We start from the raw sequence: 22,374 nt of genomic DNA on the forward strand, positions 1-22,374 counted from the left end.
GGGGGCGAAAAGCCTTGGTGAGAGAGGTAAAGAAGAACCCAAAGATCACTGTGGCTGAGCTCCAGAGATGCAGTCGGGAGATGGGAGAAAGTTCTAGAAAGTCAACCATCACTGCAGCCCTCCACCAGTCGGAGCTTTATGGCAGAGTGGCCCGACGGAAGCCTCTCCTCAGTGCAAGACAGATGAAAGCCCGCATGGAGTTTGCTAAAAAACACCTCAATGACTCCAAGATGGTGAGAAATAAGATTCTCTGGTCTGATGAGACCAAGATAGAAATTTCGGCCTTAATTCTAAGTGGCACGTGTGGCGAAAACCAGGCACTGCTCATCACCTGTCCAATACAGTCCCAACAGTGAAGCATGGTGGTGTCAGCATCATGCTGTGGGTGTGTTTTTCAGCTGCAGGGACAGGGAGACTGGTTGCAATCGAAGAAAAGATGAATGCGGCCAAGTACAGGGGTATGCTGGACGAAAACCTTCTCCAGAGTGCTTCGGACCTCAGACTGGGCCTAAGGTTCGCCTTCAAAATAGACAATGACCCTAAGCACACAGCTAAAATACGGAAGGAGTGGCTTCAGAACAACTCCGTGACTGTTTTTGAATGGCCCAGCCAGAGCCCTGACTTAAACCCAATTGAGCATCTCTGGATAGACCTGAAAATGGCTGCCCACCAACGTTGACCATCCAACCTGACAGAACAGGAGAGGATCTGCAAGGAGGAATGGGAGATGATCCCCAAATCCAGGTGTGAAAACTTGTTGCATCGTTCCCAAAAAGACTCATGGCTGTATTAACTCAAAAGGGTGCTTCTACTAAATACTGAGCAAAGGGTCTAACTACTTGGCTGTGTGATATTTTAGTTTTTCTTTTTTAATAAATCTGCAAACATGTCAACAAGTCCATTTTTTTCTGTCAATATGGGGTGCTGTGTGTACATTAATGTGGAAAAAAATGAACTTAAATGATTTTAGCAAATGGCTGAAATATAAAAAAAGAGTGAAAAATTTAAGGGGGTCTGAATACTTTCCGCACCCACTGTAGATAAAGAACGGATACGGAAGGAAGGCAGAACAGTCCTTGGGAATTGTAGTTCACTTACTATGTGTCGCCTAGAAATTACATCATCTGGCAGCACCGTCATGTTGACCGCTCGCCAGACGAAGCGCAAGTTTTGTTGCGGAGCGAATTTTTACGTCCAAGCTTTGTTGCTATGCGTTGCTAATGGAAACGGCTACTGACAAGCTAGCAAGCGCCTTCCCAGAACCTGCACGTCGGTTATTCGTCTTTTGGGGAAAACTCAGAAAGGGACAACTGCCGAGAGTCTTATAATGCCGCTGTCTCCCACCACGAACGGCAGATGTGCAAGCAGACAAGATGTTTGTCTCTCTGACACAGCAGGTGATTGAAGTACTACAAAAACAGGACATCTTTAGACTACTTAATCAACAGCAGGAAAACTTAAAAAGCTTTGTCACAATAACCATACACTCAACAAGAAAACAAACTGGATGCACTTTCACTGGAAATACAGGAGGTAAAAATCAAGCCTACTTTCTCTGTGTCTAACAGTCACAAACCTAAAAGTCCACTTGAGAAGTCTGCAATTTAGCAAAAAGGGAAGGAAAACATGCAAATAAGAACTTCATTTTTGTAAATTAAACATAAACACATTTTTAAATATGCCATACTATAGCAGAATGGTTTTACTGTACGTTATTACAACCCTGGTACCAGGTAAAGAAAGGCAAAGCGATGGACAATCTCCACAATGTTGAATATACCAGGTTGGTCGAATGTGGTGGAAATGTGTGATTTTAGTAACTGCATATTACAGTACACCAACATTGCAGCAGACCCTGCGATGTGACTATTGCGCACACATACATCGCAATGACGATGCTCACACAAAATAACATGCAGCCCTAATTTAGTCTTCATTTAACCAACCATGTATGTCTTTGAAATGTGGGTTAACCACAGTACCCAGAGAAAACCCATGCAGACACAGGGAGAACATGCAAACTCCACATAGGAAGACCGGAGCCCGGATTTTGAACCCTTGACCTCTAAACTGTGAGGAGGATGTGGTAACCAGTCAGCCACTGTGGCGCCTTCAAGGCAGCAATACATTGAATAATTGGACAAGAACATCAGAGTTCCTAAAGTTAAACATAAAGAATTGATGAGAGAGAGTGTAATGCTACGTTACCGAAACGAAAACCGCTGTACAGTAGTGTGTGATCGAGTTCAATACAAAGGCTACAAAGGGGCTCAACACATCATATACTGTATTGGTCACAGGAGGTGTGAATTAACTTCAGATGCCCACAGACTAAGAAGGGAGCACTCAAAAGGCCTGTAGCAGAACCAAAAGGATGGGCATGAAAAGCAATGTTGGCAACAAGGAGAGACTTGTAGAAAAGAAGGATGGCAACTAAGAAAACATTAAATCGCACGCTCACAGCCCATATTCTTGCTACCATGTGACTCTACCCACCAACATCTATCAAGTATTTTGCTTGAATTTGAATGAGGTTAATCTTGGTACTCGCTACACATTGGCAAATGCTTGCTTCTTATCACCCACCCAGAAAAAAGCTTTCAAAGTTTCATTTTCTTCTACAGATCATATATAATACAGGATTCTCTGATCATGCTTTAAGTGTGTCTGCTTAGTTAACCTCATGCTAACTAATGCATGAGAACTTTTATATGACTTCTTCTAGATGACAAAAGTGATGTCCAAAGTTGAGCTTTTGCAAAGAAAGTAATTTGCGTCCTATGAAGCAAGTGCCATAACTCTGTGTGTGTGAGTGCGTGTCACGTTTGAAGTGGGGATATGAACAGGAGTGTGGCTGTGGAGCCAGCAGGTGGGCAGGAAGACTGCTGAGAGGGGAATAGTGTGAGATGGAGGGCGACGCCATCCACAGGACCACACAGACCAAATGTCTGGAACGCTAATGGGCAACAAGCGGGCCTGCGTAGGTCCGCACAGCAGGGCCCATATTTCAGTGTTTCTTCCACACAAACAAAATCAACTCTCAGAGGTCTTATCGTTTCCTTTCATCTCCAGGTATTTGTTATTGCAAGATTTTCAATGAGAGCTTGAACTGGAGTGAACATTAACAAGCACATAAGGGATTACTCTAGTCCATTTTGCACCCTTTCATGCACCACACAAGAAGCAACACTGGTCTAGGGCAAAGAAGGAGACAACAAAGCAAGTATAGTCATTTTATATCAAAGATGTTAAATGATTTGAATCAAAGTTGTTGAAGCTTTTTAGCTCTGAGAATTATTCCTGGTTGCTCAAGATTCAACACTAGAATATTTATCTGTTAGTGATTAGCGATAACAATTTCCAGCCGAAAATGGCCCAAAAGTGCATTTTGTGGCCAAAACAAAATGGCGGAAACACGATGTCGGCATGACGCAAACAAAAACCGCGGCCAGTGGATAAACCCTGGAGGGGCCTCCAACATTGAGGTGGCGTGCTCCGTGGGTGTCTCAGTCTTGCTGTTTAGCGGCTATGGCCATATGGCTACGACGACAGACAATACGAATAGCTAATAATAATAATGTGAGTTGCTTCATGCTGAACCAATTATGTGTTGTCAATACAACCATGCCAATTTAGGTTGAGGAACACAGCACATTAGCAGAAGCACGCAACAGATGCTAATGGTTGTAGCCTACTGCTGCAGCTGTGTGAGAGCACTCAAAAAACAAAAGAAAATTAGTGTTCCCTTGCAAGAAACAACGGGAGACATTGCCCGAGGCTCAACAGATGACATCTTTGACAAAGGCCCAAAACGTTTGGCAGTGTGGAGTTATTTTGGTTTTGTAAAGTCTGACAAAAACAGAGTAGTGTGACCCCCCGCTACATTTGTTTTTTTTTAATCAGCCAATACAAAGATAATAACAGTAATTGTTGACTGTCCTCGTCAAAGAGGTGTACCAGTAGTTGTAGTTTGCAAAAAAGTAACATATTTAAGTATGATACAGTGCTGTTCTATGACTTTGTAAACTACAACCACAGTAACAACTATATTAAATTGATCTCATTGACAAGATTAAGAAAAAACAAAGCATTCTAATCTTTGACGGGAGAGACGGGAAGAGGAAGGTACTGTTTGGGAGAAATAAGACAGTCATTCCTAAATTATTTAATTTCATGGCGACATCCACTAAAGATGACATCATGTTATTGACACGTCACAAATAAACCACCTGCATGGCTGAATTATTACTATCACCACAAATGTCCACTTTATGCTTTATGTTTGAAGTGGGATCAAATTAAAGTCAAGTTTAATCAACACTGTTACTCTACACAAGCCAGTGCCCAACAACCCCTCCGCTCCCGCACACAGCGCATATTTGGAGTGACCTGTAAAAATGTATAGTGTTGCTTATGTATTACGTTGAATGCAAAAACAGTGTTGAACCATCAAAACGTTTTTATTGTGTTTATGCGGCCAAATACATTTGACAAAATGACAGCCTGATTACGATACAAACTTATAGAAGCTTTGGAAATAGATGGTTGGTTAGGCGTAGTAAGCATGATCAGTGTAATTACGGTAAGTTATTTTGGTATCAAATACTGCCCCAAATAGAAAACACACTCAGCAATATATTTATTTTCAAACTAAAATAATCAAGGAAGGATGAAAACAGATGATTGCCTTTAAATTGTGTATATCTAATGACTCTGCAATATTTGTCTACATTAGTTTGCGGCATTTCAGGCTACAAACCTCATGCAATAACACAGTCGTTATCACTTTCAGCTCCTCCCGCACACATATGAGGAATTTATCACTGTTTCGAGGTGTCTTGTTCTCGGACTACACAAACACGAACTGTAAACGTCACAGCGCATCCCAAACTCAGATGCTCCTGGAATGCTAACATGGATTTCCCAGCTCCCCACACTGCCTACTACCAGATAAGAGTTTCTGAGTTCAGAGGTTAGAAGTGATGCAGCTCCACATTAACCTCAGAATGAAAATGCAGTGCAGTACTGTTGCACAACTTGGAATTTGGAGTTTTCATGATTTGGATGTACTACAGACAAACTATGAAGAGGCAATCAGTCCACCTTCAAACTGCACACATAGGCACACACTCATTTCAAGAGAGCTACTTTATTGTTGTTGTTTTTTTCTTTAAGAGCAGATTATGTGATTTATCCAGCAAAAAAAATGTAGAGGTGACTCCAGTTTGACAACTTAGGTCTGCTTAGGACGAGCCAGAAATAGAGGCTGTAATGGGATGGAAGCATCTGGAGCAGAGCCCAGCACTTAAAATGCAAACCAAATCATTATAGTCCGTATGAAAAGTAACCCTCCTGCAAAACAATAAGCGGTATTGGATCCAGAGAACCCTTTGCAGCTGATCCTGTCCCAAAATACTGCAGACTTCTATTGGCCGACAGGGAGTCAAATGAGGGGGGCACTCTAAATAGGCGGTCTAGTTCTAGCCAGATGACCGCTCAATTTTCTTTGTAAGACCAAAACAGGCGAGAAAAGCCCCAAAATGGTCTTATATGAATATGAAAAGCCATCCTTCAAGGCTTTGTCAGTTGGACAAAGCATGTGGGCTGTGAAGCTACAAGACAAGCCTTCATCTGGCTAAGCTTTCAGGGTGTCCGTCCAAATTTCACAGCATTCCTCTGTTCATTTCCCCCTCAGTGGGCAGACTCTTTGTTTGTCTTGTCAGGTACTTTATCTTACCTCGAGTTCACCCACAACTATAGCTTATGTTTTCACAAAATACACCAGAAAATTACTGAAAAGAGCTATTCCTATAGAGCGCTGATATACAGTGCCATGAAAAACTATTAGGTCCCTTCTCAAATTCTTATATTTTTGCATAGTTTCCACGCTTTAATGTGTAAGATCATCAAACAAGTATAAATATCAGACAAATATAGTATAACCCAAGTGAACTTAAAATGTTGTTTTTAAATTGTGATTTTGTTGATTAAGGAAAAACAACCATTCAAAGTTACCTGGCCCTGTGTGAAAAAGTAATTACCCCCCTTGTTAAATCACTAATTAATTGTGGCTAATCACAACTTTTGGTTAATTTTTACTGATCACACCGAAGCCTGATTACCTCCAGACCTGTTCAATCAAGAAATCACTTGAAAACATAACCTGTCTGACAAAATCAAGTTGGACAAAAGATCTAAAAAAGTTGCAACAAAATGATACGATTCAAACAAATATAAGAACAGTCAAGAAATAAACTAATTGACATCTATCAGTCTGGAAAGGGTTACAAAGCCATTTCTAAACCTTTAAGATTCCAGCAAACCATAGGGAGAGCCATTGACCTCAAATGGAGAAATTATGTAACAGTGATGAACCTTCCCGGGAGTGGCTGGCCTACAAAGATTAACCCAGAAGAACAGCAATGACTCATCCAGGAGGCCACAAAGGAACTCAGGACAACTTCTAAATAACTGTAGTCCTTCCTTGACTCAGTTAAGGTCGGTGTTCATGACACAACAATAAGGAAGACCCATCCATCCATCCATCCATCCATCCATCCATTTTCTACCGCTTATCCGGGTCGGGTCGCGGGGGCAGTAGCTTTAGCAGGGACGCCCAGACTTCCCTCTCCCCAGCCACTTCATCCAGCTCTTCCGGGGGGATCCCGAGGCGTTCCCAGGCCAGCCGAAGGACGTAGTCTCTCCAGCGTGTCCTGGGTCGTCCCCGGGGTCTCCTCCCGGTGGGACGTGCCCAGAAAACCTCACCAGGGAGGCGTCCGGGAGGCATCCGAATCAGATGCCCCAGCCACCTCATCTGGCTCCTCTCAATGCGGAGGAGCAGCGTCTCTACTCTGAGATCCTCCCGGATGACCGAACTTCTCACCCTATCTCTAAGGGAGAGCCCGGACACCCTGCGGAGGAAACTCATTTCGGCCGCTTGTATCCGGGATCTTGTTCTTTCGGTCACGACCCACAGCTCATGACCATAGGTGAGGGTAGGAACGAAGATCGACCGGTAAATTGAGAGCTTCGCCTTTCGGCTTAGCTCCTTCTTTACCACAACGGACCGATACAAAGTCTGCATCACTGCAGAGGCTGCACCGATCACCTGCACCTGTCGATCTCCCGTTCCATTCTTCGCTCACTCGTGTACAAGACCCCAAGATACTTGAACTCCTCCACTTGGGTCAGGATCTCATCCCCGACATGGAGAGGGCATGCCACCCTTTTCCGACTGAGGACCATGGTCTCAGATTTGGAGGTGCTGATTCTCATCCCAGCCGCTTCACAATCGGCTGCGAACTGCTCCAGTGAGAGTTGGAGCTCACGGCTTGATGAAGCCAACAGAACCACATCATCAGCAAAAAGCAGAGATGCAATACTGAGGCCACCAAACCGGACCCCCTCTACGCCTCGGCTGCGCCTAGAAATTCTGTCCATAAAAGTTATGAACAGAATCGGCGACAAAGGGCAGCCTTGGCGGAGTCCAACCCTCACCGGGAACGAGTCCGACTTACTGCCGGATATGCGGACCAAACTCTGACTCCGGTCGTACAGGGACCGAACAGCCCGTATCAGGGGGTTCGGTACCCCATACTCCCGAAGCACCCCCCACAGGACTCCCCGAGGGACACGGTCGAAGTCCACAAAACACATGTAGACTGGTTGGGCGAACTCCCATGCACCCTCGAGGACCCTGCCGAGGGTGTAGAGCTGGTCCACTGTTCCACGGCCAGGACGAAAACCACACTGCTCCTCCTGAATCTGAGATTCGACTTCCCGACGGACCCTCCTCTGCAGCACCCCTGAATAGACCTTACCAGGGAGGCTGAGCAGTGTGATCCCCCTGTAGTTGGAACACACCCTCCGGTCCCTCTTCTTAAAAAGGGGGACCACCACCACAGTCTGCCAATCCAGGGGCACTGTCCCCGATGTCCACGCGATGTTGCAGAGGCGTGTCAACCAGGACAGCCCCACAACATCCAGAGCCTTTAGGAACTCCGGGCGAATCTCATCCACCCCCGGGGCCTTGCCACCGAGGAGCTTTTTAACTACCTCGGTGACCTCAAACCCAGAGATAGGAGAGCCCGCCTCAGAGAACCCACACTCTGCTTCCTCATGGGAAGGCGTGTCGGTGGAATTGAGGAGGTCTTTGAAGCATTCTCCCCACCGACTCACAACGTCCCGAGTCGAGGTCAGCAGCGCCCCATCCCCACTATACACAGTGTTGGTGGTGCACTGCTTTCCTCTCCTGAGACGTCGGATGGTGGACCAGAATTTCCTCGAAGCCGTCCGGAAATCTTTCTCCATGGCCTCACCGAACTCCTCCCATACCCGAGTTTTTGCTTCAGCGACCACCAGAGCTGTATTCCGCTTGGCCAGCCGGTACCCATCAGCTGCCTCAGGAGTCCCACAGGCCAAAAAGGCCCAATAAGACTCCTTCTGCAGCTTGACGGCATCCCATCGGGGATTGCCGCCACGACAGGCACCGACCACCTTACGGCCACAGCTCCGGTCGGCCGCCTCAGCAATGGAGGCGTGGAACATGGTCCACTCGGACTCGATGTCCCCCGCCTCCCCCGGAACATGAGCAAAGTTCTGTCGGAGGTGGGAGTTGAAACTCCTTCTGACAGGGGATTCTGCCAGACGTTCCTAGCAGACCCTCACAATACGTTTGGGCCTGCCACGTCGGACCGGCATCTTCCCCCACCATCGGAGCCAACTCACCACCAGGTGGTGATCAGTTGACAGCTCCGCCCCTCTCTTTACCTGAGTGTCCAAGACATGCGGCCGCAAGTCCGATGACACGACCACAAAGTCGATCATCGAACTGCGACCTAGGGTGTCCTGGTGCCAAGTGCACGTGTGGACACCCTTATGCTTGAACATGGTGTTCGTTATGGACAATCCGTGACGAGCACAGAAGTCCAATAACAGAACACCGCTCGGGTTCTGATAGGGGGGGCCGTTCCTCCCAATCACGCCCTTCCAGGTCTCACTATCATTGCCCACGTGAGCATTGAAGTCCCCCAACAGAACAATGGAGTCCCCAGCGGGAGCGCTCTCCAGCACCCCATCCAAGGACTCCAAAAAGGGTGGGTACTCTGAACTGCTGTTTGGTGCATAGGCACAAACAACAGTCAGGACCCGTCCCCCCACCCGAAGGCAGAGGGAGGCTTCCCTCTCGTCCACCGGGGTGAACCCCAACGTACAGGTGCCGAGCCGGGGGACAATAAGTATACCCACACCTGCTCGGCGCCTCTCACCGTGGGCAACTCCAGAGTGGAAGAGAGTCCAACCCTTCTCGAGAGGACTGGTACCATAGCCCAAGCTGTGTGTGGAGGCGAGTCCGACTATATCTAGTCGGAACTTCTCGACCTCACACACCAGCTCGGGGTCCTTCCCTGCCAGAGAGGTGACATTCCACGTCCCTAGAGCCAGCTTCTGTAGCCGGGGATCGGATCGCCAAGGTCCCCGCCTTCGGCCACCGCCCAGCTCACACTGCACCCGACCCCTATGGCCCCTCCCACAGGTGGTGAGCCCATGGGAAGGGGGACCCACGTTACCCTTTCGGGCTGTGCCCGGCCGGGCCCCATGGGTGCAGGCCCGGTCACCAGGCGCTCGCCTTCGAGCCCCACCACCAGGCCTGGCTCCAGTGGGGGGCCCTGGTGACCCGCGTCCGGGCAAGGGAAAACGAAGTCCATTGTTTGTCGTCATCATTAGGGGTCTTTGAGGGGTCTTTGAGCCGTGCTTTGTCTGGTCCCTCACCTAGGACCTGTTTGTCATGGGTGACCCTGCCAGGGGCATAAAGCCCCAGACAACTTAGCTCCTAGGACCACTGGGACACACAAACCCCTCCACCACGACAAGGTGACGGCTCAAGGAGGGGCAATAAGGAAGACACTGGGCAAAAATGGCATCCATTGCAGCGTTCCAAGGCGAAAACCACTGCTGACCAAAAAGTTGCAAAAGTCTTACTTACTGGACTCAAAGGATGAAAGTTGAGCTTTTTGTAATGTGTGTGTCTCGTTACATCTGGCGTAAATGTAGCACAGCATTTCATCCATCCAGCCATCCATTTTCTGAGCCGCTTATCCTCACAAGGGTCTGCTGTGCTGGAGCCTATCCCAGCTATCAACGGGCAGGAGGCGGGGTACACCCTGAACTGGTTGCCAGCCAATCGCAGGGTACATATAAACAGACAACCATTCGCACTCACATTCACACCTACGGGCAATTTAGAGTCTTCAATCAACCTAGTGTGCATATCTGTTCGGATGTGGGTGGAAACCGGAGTGCCCGGAGAAAACCCACGCAGGCACGGGGAGAACATGCAAACTTCACACCGGCGCGGCCGGGAATCGAACCCCGGTCCTCAGAACTGTGAGGCATACGCTCTAACCAGTCGCCCACTGTGCCCCCCACAGCATTTCAGAAAAAGAATATTATACCAACAGTCAAACATGGTGGTGGTTGTAATGGTCTTGGGCTGCTTTGCTCTTTCAGGACTTGGACAACTTGCTGTGAATGATGGAACCATGAGTTTGTGACCTCAAGCTGAAGCGCACTTGGGTTCTGCAGCAGGATAACAATCCACCAGCAAGTCAACTTCTGAATGGCTTAAAAAACAAAATTAAGGTTTTGGAGTGGACTCGTCAAAGTCAGGACATGAATCCGATTTAAATGCAGTGTTATGACCTTAAAAAGGCTGTCCATGCTCAAAAACCCTCCATTTTTGCTGAACAAACAATCCTGCAAGGGAGAGTGGGCCAAAATATCGCCACAGAGATGTGAAAGACTCATTGCCAGTTATAGAAAACACTTGATTTCAGCTGTTGCTGCTGAGGACGGCCCAACCAATTATTAGGTTTAGGGGGCCATTACTTTTTCACACAGGGCCAGGTAACTTTAAATCGTTTTTTTTCCTTAATCAACGAACTCACCATTTAAAAACTACATTTTAAGTTCACTTGGGTTATATTTGTCTGGTATTTACAGTTGTTTGATGATCTTAAACATTAAAGTGGGGAAACTATGCAAAAATATAAAAATTTGAGAAGGGGCCCAATACATTTTCATGACACTGTAGACAGTGTAGGTATAATAATCAATTAATTGATCAATTCATTCTTAAAAATTCTTCAAGTTGAGTGGAATTGATTGTCAATCGCTTCTTGAAGAAATTGAGGCAAAATGGCTTGCATTACTTAGGTGAAACCTGTAGAGGCACTGTTGATTCAGTCTTAAGTTTGTTTCTACATTGACTGCTACTAGACTGTGTTGAAAGATATCTATGTGGAAGCACTTAGCGTCTGAGTACCTTTTAATGTATTTTCTGACTATTAAATGAATTGATTTTAATACCTTTACCTAGCAGTCATTTAAGGAAATTTCAATTGTAATTGTGCAATACGAGTCGCAGTATGCGGGATAAATCCTGAAATAGGCTCATGCATAGCTGGATTCCAAGGTTCTGCACTCACGAGAGGTTCGGTTTATTGGATTAAATCATTTTTGTGTTACGATAATGATGCAATTTTTGGAGAAATGATTGTTGTTTGTGCTTTAAATAGGCTGCACATGTAGCCAATTCAAAGGCCGCGACCTTGCAACTTGAAGAAGCCCTATCCACCTCGTTTTGATTTTAATGGAACGTACGTTTAGGGTCGCGGCATCATTTAAACATGCTGGGGTCGGTGCCTTTCCCATGGCAACCACTGGGGTGAGGCCTCCTGGGAAAGCTGACATTCCGCAGATACTAGCAGCACAACTACATGCTTATAACAACACTGCAGGTCTTGACATGTGCCACATTCCAAAGCAAGGACACCAAAAGCCAGTGAAAACACACATCAGAGAGCGTTAAACAATAATAATGAATTTGGTTGGATTGTTAATAAAGGTAGCCTTATTGGCTATAGCTAAATTATTTTGTACAAATTCCCATGAATCTGTTACTTCACTCATGAGATCGATAGCACATAATAATAATGATAAACTAGAGTGTAGAAAGAATGCAAGTATAGGGAATCATACTACACGTAATGAGCAAAATGTTATACCATATTCTACTTTATGTAGTATTTCACTGTGAGGCCTTTAACTAGTGGCATATTTATTAAATTCTGAGAAAACTAATTACACAGAGTTCCCATTAATTAGTCTAAAGAGGTGACATGACAGACTGTGGTCAGCCCACACTCTTGAGGCAGTCAGTCTCAACCGTCAACTAACTATGTCTCTAAATTGGATTTCCGATTGGAAGGTTTTTAATGGAATTAAACTTGGGGGAAACGCTGCACGGTCCGCAGAAGGAGCCCAACCATGCATCCCTTCTGATTTTACAATAGCTTTTAAGATTAAATGCGGTAGGATGCTTTGACTGACAGATGTTCATCCTTATTTGAAGATGATGCATCGTACCCAAGACGACTTGGAGTAAAATGATTCTATTTACGAGCGTATAAAAGAATCACGTACAGAACAAGTTGAGGTACTCCAAGCTGTTTTGGTTCACCAATATTTCAACTAATGGGAGAGTGGATAAGAACTTGGCAAGAGACCATCCATCCGTTTTCTGAACCGCTTATCCTCACTAGGGTTGCGGGCCATTAGTCTCAAAATGGTACAATGGGAAAAGTGGTCCAACTATAATTCATAAAATAACAGAACTGTATATTCTGGCACACAACCAATGGCCATATCAATATCATCCATTTACGGTTGTATAGCAAGCATTTTAATAAGAAAGATTCCTGGCAGACATACAGACTGCAGATGGCATGTAGAGACTTGACAGGCTGGAGTTTGTATTGAAATTAGCATCATCAAAGTCAGCAGGAAATACAAAATCTTCAAGATGGTGGCTAAAACCACATCAAATGTTTACCTCACCAAGGACTTCCCCCTTCTTGTGACCTGCAACTGAAGTCAACACACACAGAAAAGCTTTCCTCACACATTTGGCTGGTTAGATGAAAGTTGGTCTGCTTTGCAACTTCACCTTCACTAGTGAGAGTGCAAGCATTCAATAATGCATGTCAGTCTTTTTTTGTTGTTGTTGTTGTTGTTGTTTCTTTTAGAACAGCGTGTACTATTTTGTTGTAGATGTGTAGCTGGATGATAGCCTGGCAGTTGGTTTGTCCACATTACATTACAATTGGCTGGGAGCTAACAAAGAAGCATGCGCCAATACTCAGTTGGCTTTGACACAATGTTTGCTTTCTAAATGAAATGCAATGAAATAAAATAAGAAATTAGGGTTAGCAGACGTGATTCGTCATCATAATCCAATTATTGTCGGGCGGGCTAATATTGGACTAAGAAACACTGCAACACGGACAGGAATTGTTCAGTTAACCGCCTCTCCTTCCCTCCAATGGAGCCTACCTGAGCAGACTGGAGAGCGGATGCGAGGAGGCAGCGTGGCCGCCGCTGTTGCCACTTCCACCGGTTCCGTACGACCCGCTCCCGGTGCCAGCCGACGCTCGTTTCCCGGATAAAAGCTTCTCCACCGCGGCCAGGTTTCCCGTGCGCGCCGCTTCGAGGAGCTCCTGCTCCTTCCCCATTATAGATCCGTTCAAAACCGAAGGAGAAGGAGAAGGACAGGGTTTGCTTGTGAAATTCCTCCGCGACACCCCTACTTTCCCTCCAAATTTCAAGTTATGATTCCTCTGGAAAAAAAAGCTCCCTCCGCCGCTTGATCTATCCGGCCGCCCGCTCCACGGCGTCGCTGGCGCCCAAAACGGGGAAAAGTTTCGTTGAGGCGCACGGCACCACCATGGAGCAAACTTCCTCTGGCCAGTCCCCGCTCGGCGTCCGTCACTTCCTCGAAACTGCTCCCTCTTGCTGCATCTCCAACCCGATCCCCCCGCAGGCAGACTCGCACATGCACGGCCCCGGACTCCACACGACACCACCACAAGCTGCTCGCTACTGGAGCGCAAACACAAGTGGGCACAGCGGCGGGCCGCGTTTCTTCCAAGTGTCCACTAATCTCGTGTTTCAGACGTTCTATTTGGCAATGCACGGAATTGTTGATTTAATTTAAAAAATAAAAAATAAAAAATAAAAAAACGTCACCGTGTAAACACCTGGCATTTTCTTTTTTTTTTTTTTTTTTTGCGTTCGAACCTGTCACATTGTGTCGGTGGGTGTGAACAGAAAATTCCACAACGGCTCATCAGGTGACAGTGCAGGTGAAAGGTACAGTAAACGACTTTTGCAGTTATTACTTCAGTAATTAAAAAAAAAAAAAACGCCTGGCGAGGTTGATGCAAATGTCGATTTTATCCAACCAGTTACTATAATCAGTACTAGATTTTGATTTAAAAATACAGAGCGGTAACATTACATATACTATATATGAGGGTTTATTTGTTCTTTCTTCAGTGTTCTCTCGTTCTCTCTCTAATGCAGCTATATTTTTGCTGTAGGTGTATTCGATCTTGTCTCTCGCCATATCTCGCCATGTTTAATTAATACTTATACGAAGAGTATAGTAAAATTTGGATTTCCCGTTTTTACTTTAACCAACGATGCATTCAAAATGAACGAATTTTAAAAGGCACTAAAATCGTGTGCCAATCACAATTTTAAACAAAACACTTTCAAAAGTAAGAGCTACTATTATAGAGTGCCGTACAGTGCATGTTTTCAATAAAGGTTTGACCACGAATTGCGAAATCCCAGCGGTGTTGTCATTCATGTGGTTAATAAAGGTTGTACAAACAGGAACCGGAACTGACGTGTAGCACCAGCGAGTTGCCTGACTCTTCTCTTAAGCTTTCTTTTGCCCGAAAAATCAAAAGTCACGAGCATAATTATGAGTTAAATTGTTCGTTTATGAGGGAAACATTTGTTACAGGCTGTGCTTACTTTTCTACCAGCTAAGTGGCCTGTTAAAACGAACGTCAGTATTAGTTTACCTTCTTCCTTAGCTTAGCTGCTGCTTTGTGACGCCTGACTCCAGTGAAGGTGAGTGATAATTGTTTAATTCTTATTTAACCCGACAACAAACATAGCTTACATAACCCATATGTGGTTTGATTTCTGTGGGCTGCCTGTCGTCCATTCCTAGGTTCCCCCGAACCCCATGCATATCTGTTGACCAGAATGTCACAAATCGGCTCAGTAATAGTACTATCTTCTTTTCCTTTCGGCTTGTCCCATTAGGGGTCGCCACAACGCATCATAATTTTCCATGTAATCCTATCTCCTGCATCCTCCTCTCGAACACCAACTGCCCTCATGTCTTCCCTCACAACATCCATCCTTCTACCAATACACCCACTATTTCTCCTCTGGACGTGTCCAAACCATCGAAGTCTGCTCTCGCTAACTTTGTCTCCAAAACATCGAACCTTGGCTGTCCCTCTGATGAGCTCATTTCTAATTTTATCCAACCTGGTCACTCCAAGAGCGAACCTCAACATCTTCATTTCCGCCACCTCCAGCTCTGCTTCCTGTTGTCTCTTCAGTGCCACTGTTTCTAATCCGTACATCCATGGCTGGCCTCACCACTGTCTTTGCCCTTCATCCGAGCAGAGACTCTTCTGTCACATAACACACCTGACACCCTCCTCCACCTGTTCCAAACTGCTTGGACCCGTTTCGTCACTTCCTGACCACACTCACCATTGCTCTGGACGGTTGACCAAGTATTTAAAGTCCTCCACCATTGCTATCTCTTCTCCCTGTAACCTCACTTTTCCCTCATTCATGCACATATATTCTGTTTTACTTCGGCTAATCTTCCTTCCTCTGCTTTCCAGTGTATGCCTCCATCTTTCTAACTGTTCCTCCAGCTGCTCCCTGCTTTCACTGCAGATCACAATGTCATCTGCAAACATCATGGTCCATGGGGATTCCAGTCTAACCTCAACTGTCAGCCTATCCTTCACCACTGCAAAAAGGAAGGGGCCCTGGGCTGATCCCTGATGCAGTCACACCTACAGCACACCTCACCACTATTCTGCTGCCCTCGTACATGTCCTGTATTATTCTAACATACTTCTGCCACTCCAGACTTCCGCATGCAGTACCACAGTTCCTCTCTGGGTACTCTGTCATAGCCTTTCTCTTGATCTACAAAGACACAATGTAGCTCCTTCTGAACTTCTCTGTACTTTTCCATCAACATCCTCAAGGCAAATAATGCATCTGTGGTACTCTTTCTAGGCATGAAACCATACTGTTGCTAGCAAATACTCACTTCTGTCCTGAGTCTAGCCTCCACTACTCTTTCCCACAATGTCATTGTGTGGGTCATCAACTTTATTCCTCTATAGTTCCCACACCCTTGTTCTTAAAAATGGGCACCAGCACACTTTTCCTCCATTCCTCAGGCATCTTTAACTACTAGAATTCTTTTGAACAAGCTGGTCAAAAACTCCACAGCCACCTCTCCTAGATGCTTCCATACCTCCACAGGAATGTCATCAGGACCAACTGCCTTTCGATTTTTCATCCTCTTTAATGCCTTTCTAACTTCCCCCTTACTAATCATTGCCACTTCCTGGTCCACCACACTTGCCTCTTCTACTCTCCCTTCTCTCAAAAGTATTCTTTTCATCCATCTAGCACACTACTGGCACCAGTCAACATATTTCCATCTCTAGCCTTAATCACCCTAACCTGCTGCACATCCTTCCCATCTCTATCCCTCTGTCTGGCCAACCTGTATAGATCCTTTTCTCCTTCTTTAGTGTCCAACCTGGAATACATGTCATCATATGCCTCTTGTTTGGCCTTTGCCACCTCTACCTTTGCCCTACGTCGCATCTCAATGTATTCCTTTCGCCTCTCCTCGGTCCTCTCAGTGTCCCACTTCTTCTTCGCTAACCAATTTCCTTGTATGATTTCCTGTACTGTGAGGTTCCACCACCAAGTCTCCTTCTCTCCTTTCCTGCCAGAAGATACACATATCTACTCTCCTGTCTGCCTCTCTGATCACCTTGGCTGTAGTGGTCCAGTCTTCTGGAAGCTCCTCCTGTCCCCCGAGAGCCTGTCTCACCTCTTCCCAAAAAGCTGCACAACACTCGTCCTGTCTGAGCTTCCACCACATGGTTCTCTTCTCTGCCTTTGTCTTCCTAATTTTCCTCCCCACCACCAGAGTCATTTTACACACCACCATCCTATGCTGTCTAGCCACACTCTCTCCTGCCACTACCTTACAGTCGGTAACTTCCTTCAGATTACATCATCTGCACAAGATGTAATCCAGCTGCGTGCTTCTACCTCTGCTCTTCTGGAAAAAAGTGTTCACTCCTGCCATTTCCATCCTTTTTGCAAAGTCTACCACCATCTGTCCCTTCAAGTTCCTTTCCTGGATGCCGTACTTACCCATCACCCCTATTTCCTTCACCAACATGTCCATTACAATCTGCACCAATCACGACTCTCTCTGTCTGGGATGCTCAGAACTACTTCGTCTAGCTCCTTCCAGAATTTCTCTTTCACCTGTTTCACATCCTACCTGTGGGGCATCGCCACTAATCACACTATACAGTACATAACACCCTCAATTTCAAGTTTCAGCCTCATCACTCGATCTGATACTCTTTTCACCTCCAAGACATTCTTAGCCAAGTCTTCTTTTAAAATAACCCCGACTCCATTTCTCTTCCCATCTACACCATGGTAAAATAATTTAAACCCTGCCCCCTTTCCACCTGGTCTCCTGGACACAATATATCAACTTTTCTCCTAATCATCATGTCAACCAACTCCCGAGATTTTCCTGTCATAGTCCCAACATTCAAAGTCCCCACATTGAGTTCTACGCTCTGTGCTTTCCTCTTCTCTTTCTGCCGAAGAGCCCGCTTTCCACCTCTTCTTCTTCTTCTAGTTCGACCCACAGTGGGTGAATTTCCACCGGCGCCCTGCAGGTTGACGGCACCGGTGGCGGACGTTGTTAACCCGGGCCACGACCGATCCGGTATGGTATTCTTTGGATGAACACTCATATTTGTTTGGCAAAGTTTTAAGCTGGATGCCCTTCCTGACACAACCCTCTGCATTTATCCGGGCTTGGGATCGGCCTATAGTTTGCACTGGCTTGTGCCCCCCCATAGGGCTGCATTGGCTCATTAATAGTACTGTGTGTGTCAATATACAACGCTTAATTTAAAACCTCAATAAGTGTGTTCACTTCCAGCCCTTCAATAACACAGGTTGTAGTCACGGACCTATAAACTAAACAGTAACCACTGTTATTTCTTGCAGAGTCGAAGCTGACTGACTCTCTGAGTGATAATGGCGGATCCTGCACGGATCCAAACTGAGCGCACACCTGAGAGACCAGCTGCCGGCCAAGATGAGCAGCCTAAAGCTAAGGCGAGTGAGGACAGAACGTTTCCTGCTCCGGAAAAGACTGTGGACGAATCAAAGGAGTCGTCCTTGCAAGACCAGCACAAACAAGACAATTCATCCGTAAGTATTTCATGTTTATGTACTTGGAGCTCAAATGACTGGCTAATAAATTTTGCCCACTACTTTATTTTCCTTGTGTGAAGGAACCAGCAGTAGCAGAGGATGAGGAGGAAGGTACTTCAGGTCAGCCTGCATCTAAAGGACTGAAGGTGGAACCAGAAAAGAAAAAGGAAAAGCGGCAAAAAGTTGATGAGGATGAAATACAAAAGATGCAGTAAGATATTTTCGACCAAACACAAACATTAGTCATTATATTCACATTAACACACTTCTTCCTTTGCTTTTTAAGGGTTTTGGTGTCATCTTTCTCTGAAGACCAGCTGAATCGTTATGAAATGTACAGGCGGTCTGCCTTCCCGAAGGCTGCTATTAAGAGGGTATGAGGTTTTTGACTATTGGTTAATGCGGTGTTTCCAAAATTATATATATATATATATATATATATATAAAATGGTATTAAGGCAAGGCACATATTTTACATTAGAAACATGTCATGGCACACCACAAAACAAAATTGTCACAAAAAGTATCTATACAAAAATAATGATCTCATATCAATTTACTCACTCAGTGTGGGGCCAGTTTTGTTGAACACAAAGCTGATATACTCGCAGGAAGGCAAGCCTGTGCTGGCATGGATAGATAAACCAAATTATTTATAGTAAATCAATAATGTGAAATTGGGTAATTTCTCGCACCACACCTGTTGATCTTTCAAGACACACTGATGTGCTGCAGCACATTGGTTTGGAATCACAGCGTGAATGTAATGGTTATCATAAACTAATCAACCTGATTTGTATTCTTGTGCTTTGTTCTCAAGCTGATCCAGTCCATAACAGGATCCTCGGTGTCCCAGAACGTGGTGATTGCCATGTCGGGCATCTCCAAAGTTTTTGCTGGGGAAATCATTGAGGAAGGTAAGAATATAACACACTCAGACTTTAGTTTCATGTCAATAAGTAGTTGTAAATAATTTGGGTTTTCACAGCGTTGGATGTTTGTGAGACATGGGGAGACACGCCACCTCTTCAGCCCAAACATATGAGGGAGGCAGTAAGGAGGCTGAAGAGCCGCCATCAGATTCCCAACACGAAGTACAAAAACATTATGTTTCATTGAGGAGTACAGCTTCAAATTACATATCAATGATGACCACACTGGCCCTACTGCGAAAATGGCACCATTGCTCCAAGGAAATGTTACGTCAATGGTCTGAAGACTCACTGAGCAGATATCAAGATCAGTGTCCATACTGCTGAAGGAACTTTGAAATGAAAACAGCACTTCTCTTGTTCTTGCCAGTGTCATGTGAATTATTTGATGCAACATTAAGTTGAAGTGGTTGCAAATATAGTAAATTATATACCTGAAAATACTATTACTGTTTGGCCCTTTATACTGAAAGTTTAAATACTGAATATCCACCATAAAATTAATCTTTATTTTTTTTCATTGCAACCAGTCATTGTGAAGCAACTGCAGGATGCAGAGTTCTGGAGTGTGTGGGTGCATTAATGAACTGCTGAAGCACAGTTTAAATGTCTATAGCAAGTGCTCATTTATTCTGTTAAAATACTTCACTCACTACTGGTTCACAGAACCAATTTCATATTAGTCTTAAGTGATAAAGACATAAAATGCAATATTCTACACAAGTACTGTCCACGGGGTTCAAAACACTTGTATCATAGTAAGATCTTACAAGGCCTCACCTGTCAACATTAGTTTATGTAAAAATGAGTGATAATTCCAGTGACTTCACTCACACAAGTGCAAATAAAACAACACCATAACACTTAAGTTCATGCATTAGAGAGAGAGAGAGAGAAAAAAACAACAGGCTTTGCTTTACTGGCCATCCTGTTTCTGCATCACACACTTGCTTTGAGGTGCAAAGATGTGGAGCTAGTCAAGTAATGAGCAGATGAAACTCCGTGCTGGATTGCCTGCTATACAACATTGACAGCAGGTAGACTTGATTTAATCACTTATAAATAGAGGACTACGTATGGATTCCACACCTGTTTTTGGTTGATCAGTGATACTGCTTAGAAATGTAGTATTCCTCATCTCATCTGCTTGGAAGGCAACAGAGTAACATTGACATGAGTGCATTGGTGAGTTATAACCACAAGAGGTCTGCCTTGCACAAGTGAGGTGACCTGAGAGGTCAGTAAATGAATTCCCTCTAAAGGCAAAATACCACACCACATATGACAATATAGAATACAGTTTTTCAACATTTAAGAAAGTCACGTATTGAATGTCATACTGTACAGTGTTATGATGAATGGTTACGTTGTTATTCTGCATTAAACAGAAAATGCAAGTGTTTGGTCTAATACGTCAATTCTATTTCACAGTAATATTAAATGTTCAGAAAAGTGCTTCACGTGTCACACCATGAGCATGCATAAGTAGTACCACAAAGACATCTTTGAATCATATGGTACCGTAATACTGAACCATAAAATGGTTTATCTTATGCTCGCATGCACACGCAAGTAAACAAACCGGTATGGTGTCTGGTCACTGTCTGTGCCCCGTGGTAACAAACACTAGCAGCTTGTTTCCTGGCAAGCTACAAAGGAGCCACTGGAAAGGCGCTGAATTCTAAATGCAATACATTTCATAACCTTAACACTGAAAAAAACAACTGATAAGATGGCAACAAGGTGAACTCTGACTTGCATATGCCAATCTTTATACATACATACGTATACACACAACACTTGTTTTCTTTACATTTCACAATGTGTGTTCAATATGTGACACTATTTGGCTACATAATGTTATATATGGGGCTATTATGTTCTAATCTACAGTACAAAGTTGTGCACTTGGTGCACATTTGACACATGATCAACCTTAAATATCTGTACCGTAAACTATAAAGTGGAAAGAATTGAAAGCCCGATGATATCTAACCTAGCATGTCAAATACTAAAACCACACAATGAGTTCACTGTCCACGCTAATGTGGGCAGGAAAAAAAAAACGATTCACTGTCTGATAAGAGTTCAGCCAGTAATGTGCTTGGCTTGAACTGGAAGTATTTGGACAGTGAAACATTCAAAAACTGCCTCTATATAGACTGCCACAATGGATTTGAAATTGATCAGCCAGACAATGTAATCAAAGTGTAGACTTTAATAACTGATAATTAATTAGATTTGTATCGCGCCTTTCAAGACAGGAAACACCTTCAGTATTAGGGGCTCAAAAGTATTTGGAAAAATGTGGGTCTTCGGGCCTTCACTTTTGTTTTCAGTAAGTTAATTTCTTTATTATTATTAAAACAAACTACCAGTTATTGGACCATGTTCCCCTTTAGTAAGTGTAGCAATTTAGTCATCATGCAATGACCTTCCAGATTTGCTCGGAAGGGGGTAATGCTGGCTTCTGACAGTATTCTTCCACAGGACCAATGATCAACACAGAGGGTTCAAAGTCAAAAGGCTCAGAGCGTGAACTCAGGATCATACTTCTTGATCTCCAGAATGAGGCGATCTCGGTCACAGAGGGCCTGTGTGAGGGCCATCTGGGCATCAGAAAGCTTCGACTCCAGGGTTTGCCTCTGTAATCGCAAAAGATAATTAGATCAGTGAGTGAGTGGCATAATATAATACAGTATATGGTCTGTAGATGACAAGATGCTACAATTAAACTCGTCTCGTCAATAGTTGTTTTTCATGGTGACTCTGACTAGAGACCAAAGGAAAATGCAACTCTAGAAAAAAATCTCCACTTTTTAAAAATCATGCATGCATGCATCATAGGTCATGCATAATAAGCTAAAATAAGATACTGATTTAATGGTCGCCGGGGGTATTCCAGCAGCACACAGGACACAGCATAGTGTTTACAGATAGGAATAACAAAAAACAGAATTTAAAAAAGAAAATCGTAGTTGTATATAACTTTTGAAGGATAAAATGG

At 44.6% G+C, this 22,374-nt stretch overlaps 3 protein-coding genes across 13 annotated transcripts in view; 1 reads left to right on the forward strand and 2 right to left on the reverse strand.

Annotated features, from left to right (window-relative positions):
- LOC133488194 (ankyrin repeat and SAM domain-containing protein 1A-like) overlaps positions 1 to 13,963 on the reverse strand; it is a 100,742-nt gene extending 86,779 nt beyond the window's left edge. For 2 of the 9 annotated variants that reach the window (XM_061795806.1, XM_061795839.1), the window contains exon 1: positions 13,390 to 13,962. In XM_061795806.1, the coding sequence (XP_061651790.1) occupies positions 13,390 to 13,568 (179 nt within the window). In that variant the 5' untranslated portion in view covers positions 13,569 to 13,962. Of the gene's footprint in view, positions 1 to 13,389 lie in introns of all 9 variants that reach the window. The other 7 variants (XM_061795799.1, XM_061795789.1, XM_061795822.1 and 4 more) reach the window with 5 other exon arrangements.
- A 107-nt stretch (positions 13,964 to 14,070) lies between these two features.
- Positions 14,071 to 20,767, forward strand: taf11 (TAF11 RNA polymerase II, TATA box binding protein (TBP)-associated factor). Of its 3 annotated transcripts, XM_061795886.1 has the most exons (7): positions 14,707 to 14,976; positions 17,849 to 17,938; positions 18,226 to 18,432; positions 18,516 to 18,646; positions 18,722 to 18,809; positions 19,256 to 19,352; positions 19,424 to 20,767. In XM_061795886.1, the coding sequence occupies exons 3-7, from the start codon at positions 18,256 to 18,258 to the stop codon at positions 19,552 to 19,554; spliced, it is 624 nt and encodes a 207-aa protein (XP_061651870.1). In that variant the 5' UTR covers positions 14,707 to 14,976; positions 17,849 to 17,938; positions 18,226 to 18,255; the 3' UTR covers positions 19,555 to 20,767. The 3 variants fall into 3 exon arrangements, with proteins under 3 accessions (XP_061651878.1, XP_061651870.1, XP_061651863.1); XM_061795894.1 differs by lacking the exons at positions 14,707 to 14,976; positions 17,849 to 17,938 and adding an exon at positions 14,071 to 14,205; XM_061795879.1 differs by lacking the exon at positions 17,849 to 17,938 and having other exon boundaries at positions 14,708 to 14,976.
- Positions 19,969 to 22,374, reverse strand: part of bltp3a (bridge-like lipid transfer protein family member 3A) — a 58,022-nt gene continuing 55,616 nt past the window's right edge. Inside the window, exon 21 of the mRNA XM_061795776.1 lies at positions 19,969 to 22,012. Within this exon, the coding sequence (XP_061651760.1) occupies positions 21,896 to 22,012 (117 nt within the window). The 3' untranslated portion in view covers positions 19,969 to 21,895. The remainder of the gene's footprint in view (positions 22,013 to 22,374) is intronic.

Source organism: Phyllopteryx taeniolatus, chromosome 1 (genome assembly GCF_024500385.1).
Source record: "Phyllopteryx taeniolatus isolate TA_2022b chromosome 1, UOR_Ptae_1.2, whole genome shotgun sequence".
Classification (NCBI taxonomy): Eukaryota; Metazoa; Chordata; class Actinopteri; order Syngnathiformes; family Syngnathidae; genus Phyllopteryx; species Phyllopteryx taeniolatus.